Source organism: Bos indicus, chromosome 13 (assembly GCF_029378745.1).
Source record: "Bos indicus isolate NIAB-ARS_2022 breed Sahiwal x Tharparkar chromosome 13, NIAB-ARS_B.indTharparkar_mat_pri_1.0, whole genome shotgun sequence".
Classification (NCBI taxonomy): domain Eukaryota; kingdom Metazoa; phylum Chordata; class Mammalia; order Artiodactyla; family Bovidae; genus Bos; species Bos indicus.
This window is the reverse complement of record NC_091772.1, coordinates 842615-854961: the sequence shown is the minus strand read 5'-3', so window position 1 is coordinate 854961 and position 12347 is coordinate 842615. Positions and strand designations below refer to the sequence as shown.

General features: G+C 39.1%; 1 protein-coding gene across 2 annotated transcripts in view; it reads right to left on the bottom strand.

Annotated features, from left to right (window-relative positions):
* PLCB1 (phospholipase C beta 1) overlaps positions 1–12347 on the bottom strand; it is an 856639-nt gene that overhangs the window by 829450 nt on the left and 14842 nt on the right. For both annotated transcript variants that reach the window (XM_019972864.2, XM_070801935.1), the window contains exon 2: positions 3501–3578. In XM_019972864.2, coding sequence (XP_019828423.2) covers positions 3501–3578 — 78 coding nt within the window. The remainder of the gene's footprint in view (positions 1–3500; positions 3579–12347) is intronic.

Below are 12347 nucleotides of genomic sequence, written 5' to 3'. Positions count from 1 at the left end.
GGTCAGGGCCTCAGGTTGCAAGGCAGAGGTCTACTTTGTTTCATATTCTAACAGACTATGTTTGGGTTCACCTTTTACATGGACCCCCCTTTTCTTCTTTGGCTCCCATGCAGATTCTTCTTGTAGTTCACATGTTTTTCATGGATAATGCTTCCTACCTTGGTTTCCGGTCCTGACATGGCATAGCTCCAAAGAAAAGTCATAATTTAATTCAGGAAACCTCTTCCATACTCAGCCTGTACAAGAGCCCTTTCTCACTCATGATCACAAATAAACTGATCCTCTTCACATGACACGCACTGACATAAGAAAACACCCCATGCTTAAGATAGTCATATTCAGAATCTCGTTTCTGCTAATTACTGTCAGTAAAATTTACAGAGCCAACATTAAAAGGGAAAGAATGATTAGAATAAGCCCAGAGCTGATACCAAGGATGAACATTTCCCTTAAGATGATGTTCATGTTTATCTGCTCCCCACCAACCCCCAAACATGCCTTCAATGTTTCATCAGAAGCACATTTCTGCTACCTAAAGTTATTAGAAACACATTTCTGCTACCTAAAAGCCAGCTCTGGTTTTTTACATTCTTCAATCTGTTATCTGGGTTATCAATCTTCTTTGCCACCTACCAATTCTATGGTGGCAAATCAAAGGCTGGGTTATAGGACAAGGTTCACAAAGAGCAAAATCAGTGGCTTCAAATCAGTGGTCCATGGTACAGTGTGGTCAGGACAGGAGAGAGGATCTGGATAAGAACCCATCAAATGTAAGGGTTCTCCTCCAGGGCTATAAAAAGAAAATCCTGTAACAATATTCTTTACTTCTTAAGCCACTCAGCTCACCTCTGAGCAGACTAGGCTTCAACCGATCACTAATCAAAGAGCTTCATAAAACAGGGAGCTCAGCTGGTGCTCGGTGATAACTTAGGGGGATGGGGGAGGTGGGAGGGGGCTCCAGAGGGAGGGGTCTATGTATACGGAAAGGTGAGTCAGCAGAAACCAATGTTTGTTGTGCAGCAGAAACCAATACAACATTGTAAAACAATTATCCTCCAACTAAAAATAAAGAAACATTTCAAAAAACAAAGGACTTTGGTACAGGCTTCATGGACCAAGGAGAAACACGGACAAAGATGAAAGAAGAAGCTCCAGGGAAAAGAGGTGAATCACACAGATACCAATGCAAGCTTTCAAGCAGAAGTGAGGAGGGAATCGGGGGATAAACTTTAAAAAGTATCATATTTTTTTCTCCGAGATGTAAACTCTGTAGTACATGTGATAGATTCACATCACTAACTGTCAATTAAAATATTTTAAAGAAAGTGGGCCTCTAAGCAATATCATGATTGCAACATTCAACCCATCCCTTCAAATAATGTTATGCAAAAACATGGACTTAAAGCTTGCTTGCCACTGCTCACCTGTGAGCACCATCTCTGCTCACATGCATTTAAGCTGCTAATACATCACTCACAGGGGTCCATCTCCTAGAAGTGGACTCATCCTCTCTCTGGCTCTAGAACTGGGCTTAAAGCCAGAAGATTACAAACTTGGAATCATGTAAAGTTTCATTTTTTCTTAAATTACCTCATCTTTTAGATATTAATATATGATCATTAAAAAAAACAAACCTCCAAACTCTGATATATGACTGATGGTTGACTTAGAAAGTGGAAAGTGAAAAATGAAACTACCATCTCTTGGCTAGAACTGAAAGATTGATGCTCATGAAAAGAAAAGTAATAAAAAGACAGAAGTATTGCTACCACAACATCTGTTTCATCTGGTCATAAACTGCATTACAACCAAGAGAAAATGGTCTGTATTCAAAAACTGAGTTTTTTTCCTATATTTGAAAATAAGCATTAGTCAAAATACTGGGTTCATGGAACAAGAGATGTACATCAAAGAGCCTCTGGTCCTAAACACTTTCTCTTTCTCAAGCAAAGAAATATTTATGATTGGTTTTAAAGGGGAGCTTAACTGAGTTGCTATGAATTATTTAAAATCCCCAAAATATCTTCTGCTGCTTTTGTAGAAGCTTGATTTACAAGCTGAAAAATCAAACTGACAGTCCAGTCTCTTGTACAAATACCCAACTTTAAAAATGCTCTAAGCATTATAAATATATCTTTCATGAATATAGCTTCAACAGTTCTAAAAATAGCCTTTAGGAGGAAAAAAAAAAAAAGAAAAAGAACCCTTTCAAGCCATTGTTTTATACATAACAGCAGGAAACCAAACAGAATGTCAAAGCCAAAGTGATTAACACACCCAGTAATAAACGTGAACAGTCAGTATGAAATCTTACTCAAACGCGGCTTTTGACATTAGCTTGGGGTCTATATCTGTGGCCCCACGTCTATCGCCAGAGGTGACTATAAGGCCCATATTCAGAAAGCAGCTCCAGGACAATAAAGGTAAAATCTGTCCTTTGGAAGATATGTTAAAGAGACACATTCAGGACCCACCCTGGGGGCCATATATTACTTTCCAGCCCCCTAAGAATTCCCCCGGGCTCCAACCTGACCCCAAACGAGCCACTGCACAGAGCAGTCTCTGTACCATTACTCACTGATGAAGTCCAGGTCGCCCCTAAAGGCAGAAAGCTAGGCTGACAGCCAATAACCCTGGATATAGAGGCGTAACACCAGGATGTGAAAAGGTTAATAGTGCCTCACAATTTGGTCCAGATATTTTATCGTTTCAGTATCACTTTGGCAAATCTCAATAAAACCTGCCCCATCTTTCCAAATATCAGAACTTACAGGACCAAAATATACTGTGGTCAGTCGCCTTGGAGATTCAAGTGCAGAACCACAGCATTGTCTATTGAAATAATAACCACTTTCTATGAATAGTCCGGTCTAACTGCCTGTTAAACTCCAAATAAATTTTATGATCTGCAGACATTCTACTTTTTAATAATTCAATATGGAATCAGCTCAATTGGTTCCATAATAAATGAGATTCTAAATTTATGATATGGTGGACAGAAAGCTAAAACAGGAAAAAATTCCCAAAAATGGAAAGACTTTTATTCCTGATTTTCTAATGTGAACCAATTATCAAAGCCAAATTCCTGACGAGGCTGGGAGGCTGCCTAAGCAACAAAGGGCAGAGGAAGAGAAAGGGAAAGTCACAGTTACAGTCATTGGGCCACAGGGGCTCTCTCATCCCTTTTCTTCATTCCCTATGGATAGAGCTGGGGGGAGACTTAGAGCAGTAACACCGACTAACTTCCCTCTACAACAAATGCAATTCACGGTTCCGTGCTCTTGTCCTGAAAAGTGCCAAATGTTCTAGGATTTAGCACATCTAATACTTCAGGCTACAGTCCTTGGAAACTCTCCAGACATTTCCATTTTAGGCATTCTTTTTAAGTAGAATCTTTAAATAAATTACAAAGAGTCATCCATGAAACAAATAGAAACCTGAATACTTTGCAAATCAACAACTCGCTGGAAAATGTAAAAGAGACATATCTCACTTCTTACCTTGTTTTGATCTGTCCAGTAAAAGAAAAATCCCTGAGGGTCAGTCCTCAAAATAATCGGAGTGACAACAGTGGAGTCCTAGAAGTGTAAGAAAACACATGTGTATCAATATATGCCACAGTAGAAAGTCTTACCTGGGATGACTTAACAAGTTAGCAATTAAGAGTTTCTCCAAGACCATCGATATTAGTAAAACTTTCAAAAAACTAACATGATATCTTTAACATCAGAGGATTATTAATTACATAACTGGAGATGCTCTCCTCATAATTAGAATACTATTTAAAAAGTAAAAGGTCAGTGATGCATGTATTTATTGATTGAGGCACGTTTTTAAAGGCATTGGCATGTTTTCTATTAAAAAGCTATATTTAGTTTTCCAAATACAACACTAAACATTACACACTTTATATGATTAAAATTAATTAAAATCCATGCTTGAGGATATTATGTTAAACTACATTTGCTCTATAAAATGATCTTAATTGTACTAAAGAGAGTTAACACAGCATTTAGGTATTGCTATTTCCAAGGTAACAGTAAATAAGGCCATCTTCTACATTTTCAGAAAGCTATACACAAAATTGTTTCAAATTTAAATTTCACACAATAAAAAAACATCATAGTCTTCTGAGTTTAAAGCATGCGTATTACAAAGCAAAAACTGCCTGCATTGTAATTACAATATTTAACATTTCTAAAATACGTGTTCTTTTCTTTTGACAATTTTCACAGAGGCATACCATCTGCACAAAAAAACACATGTCACTGGATATGGATTTTTATACTGAAACACTGAAGTCTTTGCAGGGATTGCATTTTTTTTAAAGAGACATAAATAACCAGTTTATTCCAACTTTTTCATACACATTATAACTGTGGTACGTCATATCCTCTTGATCAAAAAGATCTGTAATAAATTTAGAACTTGCAGAGATAATTTTGGAATTTAGAGTTATCTTCCTGATGGGTAGAGTGGATCTAAGGCTTTGTGCACATGGTAAGCTTTACTCTAAAGTCAGGTCAACTCGTAACTGCAGGCCAATCCCTTGAGCTCAAATCACAGCCTGTGCCCTCCCTGTGCCTCAATGTACGCAACAAAAACTGGGGAAAAAAATAAGATAATAATCATACCTCCCTCAGAGGTTTTAAGTTAGAATTAAATTTCATTCCTATCCCAAAGAAAGGCAATGCCAAAGAATGCTTAAAATACCACACAATTGCAATCATCTCACATGCTAGTAAAGTAATGCTCAAAATTCTCCAAGCCAGGCTTCAGCAATATGTGAACCATGAACTTCCAGATGCTCAAGCTAGTTTTAGAAAAGGCAGAGGAACCAGAGATCAAATTGCCAACATCTGCTGGATCATCAAAAAAGCAAGAGGGTGACAGAAAAAAATTTATTTCTGCTTTATTGATTATGCCAAAGCCTTTGACTGTGTGGATCACAATAAACTGTGGAAAATTCTTCAAGAGATGGGAATACCAGACCACCTGATCTGCCTCTTGAGAAATCTGTATGCAGGTCAGGAAGCAACAGTTAGAACTGGACATGGAACAACAGACTGGTTCCAAATAGGAAAAGGAGTTCGTCAAGGCTGCATATTGTCACCCTGTTTATTTAACTTCTATGCAGAGTACATCATGAGAAAGAATGTTTCTTCCAGTCCAGCTGGAAAAAACACAAGCTGGACTCAAGATTGCCAGGAGAAATATCAATAACCTCAGATATGCAGATGACACCACCCTTATGGCAGAAAGTGAAGAGGAACTCAAAAGCCTCTTGATGAAAGTGAAAGTGGAAAGAGAAAAAGTTGGCTTAAAGCTCAACACTCAGAAAACGAAGATCATGGCATCCGGTCCCACCACTTCATGAGAAATAGATGGGGAAACAGTGGAAACAGTGTCAGACTTTATTTTTCTGGGCTCCAAAATCACTACAGATGGTGACTGCAGCCATGAAATTAAAAGATGCTTACTCCTTGGAAGGAAAGTTATGTCCAACCTAGACAGCATATTCAAAAGCAGAGACATTACTTTGCCAACAAAGGTTCGTCTAGTCAAGGCTATGGTTTTTCCTGTGGTCATGTATGGATGTGAGAGTTGGACTGTGAAGAAGGCTGAGCGCTGAAGAATTGATGCTTTTGAACTGTGGTGTTGGAGAAGACTCTTGAGAGCCCCTTGGACTGCAAGGAGATTCAACCAGTCCATTCTGAAGGAGATCAGCCCTGGGTGTTCTTTGGAAGGACTGATGCTGAAGCTGAAACTCCAATACTTTGGCCACCTCATGAGAAGAGTTGACTCTTTGGAAAAGACTCTGATGCTGGGAGGGATGGGGGGCAGGAGGAGAAGGGGACGACAGAGGATGAGATGGCTGGATGGCATCACTGATTTAATGGACGTGAGTCTGAGTGAACTCCGGGGGTTGGTGATGGACAGGGAGGCCTGGCGTGCTGCGATTCATGGGGTCGCAAAGAGTCGGATACAACTGAGCGACTGATCTGATCTGATCTGATCATTTTTATTTACTCATCCATCAATGGACATCTGCATTGTTTCCAACCTTCTCTTATTGTGAACTATGCTGCTATGAAAATGGTCTACAAATAACTGTTTGCATCCCTGCTTTTAATTCTTTTCCATATATACTCAGAAGTGGAGTAGCTGGATCATATGATAGTTCTATATTTAATTTTCTGAGGAACTGCCATTATGTTTTACCCTGACATTCTTAAAATTCGTACTTAATGTGCAGTCTGAAAATATCCTTTACAAGGCTTGTGCTGCTGCATAGAACTTCAGCTGGAATTTTAAAATTCCAGAATTATTTCTAAATGTAAAAAAAAAGACATTTGGAAACAAATTTGATATTAAAATGCAAGAATAATTTTTAAAACATTTTAGGCTTCTCCTATGAGATTACATGCATAAAAGTTCAGAGCAATATTTCCAATAAATTATAGCAATATTTTCAGTTCCATTATATCACCTACTCTTCCAGAGTTGGGCGAAATAAAAGTTTCCATCAGGCTTCACAGAACACACAACCCCATTTCCAGGTAAATTTGCAATTAACCTGTAGATGTAACTTGTCATTCTCATGTCAGTTCTTTTTCTTATCAGGGTGTTTGACAAGAGTATTGGATAAGATTCTAATCAAAATCTTGGTGACAGTTCACTGCCAGGATCCCAGACAATCAAATACTTAAAGTTAGCAGAGTAAAACTGCTCAAATTTATATGCTGAACATTGTGTTAGGCTGTCTTGGTGCTTCTGATACTGCTATTCCTAGCTTATTCCTTCTCCTCCTCCAAAATTAAAGTTCCTTTGTTCAATATTGTTTTGACCCCACTCTTCCTGCCACAGTTCTTCTGCTAAATGATCATTTATCTCGGCTCTCTGCCTACTTCCTCCATAATCACCTCTAACATTCCAAGATCAGCTGGGACTTGGCATTCTTGCCATGCAAAGCAGGATCCTACCCAGAAATACATGAATATCCACTTTCAATTCCACTGGTTTTTTCTCCACCTCCCACATAGCAGCAAGTGTCTATTTTCTCCCCCCAGTGAAGTAGCCACTCAACCCAGACCTCAAGTATTCCTTTTTAAATCAATTTTTATTGGCACACAGTTGCTTTATAGTGTTGCGTTAGTTTCTACTGTACAGCAAAATGAATCAGCTATACATATGTCCTCAGCTGCTCGGTCATGTCTGACTCTCTGCAAACTCCTGGACTGTAGCCCTCTAGGCTCCTCTGCCCATGGGATTTTCCAGGCAAGAATACTGGAGTGGGTTGCCATTTCCTCCTACAAGGGATCTTCCCAACACAGGGATCAAACCCACATCTCCAGCATCTTCTGCATTGCAGACAGATTCTTTACCAGTGGGTCACCTGGGAAGTCAATGTACTCATATAACTCCTCCCCTTTGGATTTCCTTCCCATTCAGGTTAACACAGTACATTAAATAGAGTTCCCTGTGCTACAGAGTATGTAGCCATTTCTCCAAAGAAGACATATAGATGGCCAATGAACACATGAAAAGATGCTCAACATTACTCATTATTAGAGAAATGGAAACCAAAACTAAAATAAGATATCACCTTACCCTGGTCAGAATGGCCATCATCAAAATGTCTACAAACAATAAGTGCTGGAGAGAGTGTGGAGAAAATGGAACCCTCCCGCACTGTTGGTGGAAGTAAAAATTGATACAGCCACTATGGAAAACAGTACGGAATTTCCTTTAAAAATTAAAAATAGAACTATCATATGACCCAGTGGTCCCATTACTGGGCTTATACCCAGAGAAATGCATAATTCAAAAAGACACATGAATCCCAATGTTCATAACATCGCTATTTACAATAGTCAATTTAGGAAGCAACCTAAATGTCTATAAACATTTAGGAAGCAATCTAGACATTTAGGAAGACAACCTAAATGTCTAGCAACAGAGGAATGGATAAAGAAGCTGTGGTACATATATACAACAGATTACTCAGCCATGAAATGGAATGAAATTGTGCCATTTGTAGAGATGTGGATGAACCAGGAGAGTGTCATACAGAGTGAAGTAAGTCAGGAAGAGAAAAACAAATACTGTACATTAATGCATATATACATTAGAAGAATCTACATGGGATCTAAAAGAAATGGTATAGATGATCTTATTGGCAAAGCAGAAATAGAGACACTAGACGCAGAGATCAAATATCCTTACTTGTCAGAATATCTGCTCTAGTTTGAAGTTTGAAATACATGGCCATCCTTCATTTCCAAGGCAACTGCAGCATTTCACTGCAGAATAACAGAGATAACTCTCATATGGTCTAGTTTTTATTCTTTCTCTCTCCATCAATATCTATGTCTATTCCATAGGACAGTGGTTTTCAAACTTTTGGTGCATCAGATTTACAGGGGGGACTTGTTAAAACACAGACTCTTGAGCCTTTTCTCTTAAGTTTCTCATTTAGGAGATATTCTCAAACCGGAATAGAGTTTGAGAATCTGCATTTCAACTTAAGTTTTCAGTGATGTCAGGGATACAATGATGCAAATGCCAAGAAACACCAGTAAGCTTAAAATGTAGACGTCCCTGTTTCTTGTAAGTAAATGGCTTGTATCCAGGAATTCAACTTTAATTTGCTTATTTAAAGTTATAAGGTATTTTTCCAATAAACTTCCACCTTGAAAAGAAGAAAATTAATAAACACACTGTCTTAAGTTAGTAATTGTGGATAATGTACAGTAAACTTCTATGTACCTCTCTTTCCTTCTAGAAACCATTTCACTCTCAACTCTAACGCCTCAAAAGTGAAATGTATTATAATGATATAAGCTGCTGTTTTGCTATTTACATGAGTTCCCAAAAAAAGATTTTAGGTCAAATAAAAGACAGTCAAGGAACAAAGTAAAAGGCCTCCATAAAACCTCAATTTGGGGGAAAAAAAAAAGAAAGATAGTACAGCAAGAAAAAGTCACTGGAATCAATATTACAATCAACAAAATCCTATGACAGCTTTATTCGCTCATGATTTGCTCATCAATGTGCTGATATGAGGGCTTCTCAAGTGGCTCAGCGGTAAAAATCCACCTGCCAAAGCAGGAGACATGGGTTCAGTTCCTGGTTTGGGAAGATCTCCTGGAGAAGGAAATGGCAACCCACTCCAGTACTCTTTCCTGGAAAATCCCATGGACAGAGGAGCCTGGTGGGCTACAGGCCACGTGGTCACAAAAGAGTCAGACCTGACTTAGCAACTCGTGCTGATATAAAGCAATAATAAATGCTAATACAATGTTATATGACAATCATATCTCACTAAAATGATGAAATGTGAAAATGAATAACTATAAAGTAAATTACATATCCTGGGGTATGATCTATAAAAATACTGAATCAATATGCTGTACACCTGAAACTAACATAATAAATCAACCATACTTTAATAACAAATAAATAAAATGTCCTAAAGAAACTGGTAAGCAGTGACAAAATAATCCAAACTCCCTCCTGATAGTAGAATATTCTTTACAAAAACTCCCTGACCAAATAATAACAGACATATCCTAAAAATTTTTATCTGAGTTGCGTTTAAACTTTAAATGGATTTTTTCTTTTGGTATTTATAAAATTTTAAGAGGTAGACACTATTATTATCCCCATTTTACAGATAAATAGACTCAGGTTTAACTTAACTAACTTGTCCAAGGAAACCTAGCTAAGCTAGTAAGGGTGGTACTGGGATTAAACCTTTAGGATAGACTCTACACCACTGCCACTCAGTGATATTTCATTATTGACCTGCTGAAGAGCTTCTTTTGAAATCTAGTTTTCTAATCATCCTCCATGAAATGTTAATATCACAGATGTTCTGAATATTTATTTAGACATTGTGTGTATACTGTGCTTTATATAAAATAAATAGCGTTAAGCTTTTTATCCCTCAAGAACCATTTTTCATTTCTTTGGAGATGATTTGGTCCCAATTGAGAAGGCATGCTCTCTACCTACGCTGCTGAATATGGGCTCACCTGAGACCACAAAGCATTTGAAATGTGACAAGTTTGGCCAAGATGTGTTATTATATTGATTATACATTTAAATCAATGAAAGTGGGAAAGCAGTAGTCGCTCAGTCATGTCAGACTCTTTGTGACCCCACAGACTGTAGCCTTCCAGGCTCCTATACCCATGCAATTCTCCAGGCAAGAATACTGGAGTGGGTTGCCATTCCCTTCTACAGGGATCTTCCCAACTGGAGTGGGTTACCATTCCCTTCTCCAGGGAATCTTTCTCTACAGAGGGAAAATGACGTGAAATACAGGGAGAAGTCAGCCACCTACAATGCCAGGCTCCTATGCCCATGGAATTCTCCAGGCAAGAATACTGGAGTGGGTTGCCATTCCCTTTTCCAGGGGATCTTCCCAACCCACGGATGGAACCCGGGTCTCCTGCATTGCAGCCAGATTCTTTACTTTCTGGGCTGCCAGGGAAGCCCATGAAAATCAATATATTGGGTTAAATAAAGTATATTGCTAAAATTAATTTCACCTGTTTCTTTTTACTTGGTTTAATATGGCACTAGAAAATTTTAAATTTCTAGTGTGACTTATTTTATATTTCTACTGGGCAGAGCAGCTCACAGTAAGTATTCTCCTTAATAGGGAAATCTTTTTCACAGTAAACTTGTTCAGATAATTCTAGCTAGAAAGTTTCAGTATTTTTTTCTATGTATGCAGCTACCATTCAGTTTTAACATCTAAGCAGTCCAAAATCTAGTTGTTTCCAAGTGTCAATTCTTCAAGTATCTGAATAGAACCAATACACTGCTGCTCTCTGAGCTCTCCTTTACCAGGCCAGGTGCATAATGAACTGAATTGTCCCTCTCCAAATTCATATGTTCAAGTGCTATGCAGTGCTTCAGAGTGCAACCTTACCTAGAGACAATCTTCACAGAGGTGATTCAGTTAAAAGAATTTATTAAAGGTGGGCCCTAATTCAGTAGGATTGGCGTCCTTATAAAAAAAGAAATTTGGACACAGACGCATACAGAGGGAAAATGACGTGAAACACAGGGAGAAGTCAGCCACCTACAAACTGAGAAGAGAGGCAACAAGTCCTTCCCTCAGGGTCCTCAGGAGGGGCCAACTCTGTCAACACCTTATCTCAGACATGCAGCCTCCAAAAAAATAAGAAAATACATTTCTGTAGTTTAAGCCTCTCAGTCCATGCTACTTTATGGACACCTCAGAAAACTGATACAAGCTGTAACAGGAAGGCTGTAACCCATTTTTGCCTTTTGTCGAGGGCCAGCCCACAGCCCCACAGCCCACACTGTCAGAAAGCCCACCCACCCACCGAGGCTGACTGTGGGCCTGACTCCACGGTGAGTCCACGTCCTCTTGCTACTGAACAAGAGAACACAAGCGGCAAGAGATGTGTGCTTCTCAACTAATCAATGTTCCAGAGTCAACAAGGGAAAAGAACCGGCCATGCTCTAAGGGATTACCCTAGACTTGCCTCAGACAAGCAGCAGAGCCAAAGATGGAAAACACATATATGATGGGGAAGAGTCATGTGAGAGAAAAAGAATTCCCAGGGTCGCAGAAAATCAGATGTGATGCCCAACAGATGTCAGCAACACAGCCCTGACTATGAGATACACATGCACACACACACACAGACACACAAAGACACACACACACACACACAACAAAGATGGTCTTAGATGTTTGAGTATGAGACTAGGATCAGTGAAGTAAACCTAGGTGCAACAGCATGCATGAGAAGCTTTTCCCCAGGGTCTGTCCAGTCTGAAATTTCCCGAAGAACAGGAAAGCGGAGGAGGGAAGAAAGTCCAGGATGGAGCAGGCAAACAGTGGAGAGAAGTGCCATTAAAATAACTGCCATTTACTGACAAGTATAAAAATCTCTTTTAACAAAATACAACAAACAGTTGAAAGCATGCGCCTTCAAATACTATACAAGGTACTGCAGGTCTGTACCAGGGATTCAAATGAACATCCAGATCCCCCAACCAATCATTTCAGGAAGATATAGATGTAGGTCTGGTGGCTGTACGGTGGCATCTCGCTGTGGTTTTATCATATTAATGCATTTCCCTGATGACTAATGACAAGTGATAAACATCTTTTCACACGCCTACTAGCCATGTGCACGTGCACGCACATATAGTGATCCAATACTTTTTGTATATGATAATGTCTTCTTTCCCTTTCTCTCTCTCTGTCTCTCCCTCTCTTTGCCTATGCCATACAGCATGTGGGATCTTGGTTCCCCAACCAGAGTTCAAACCTGCCCCTGCAATGGCAGCACAGAATT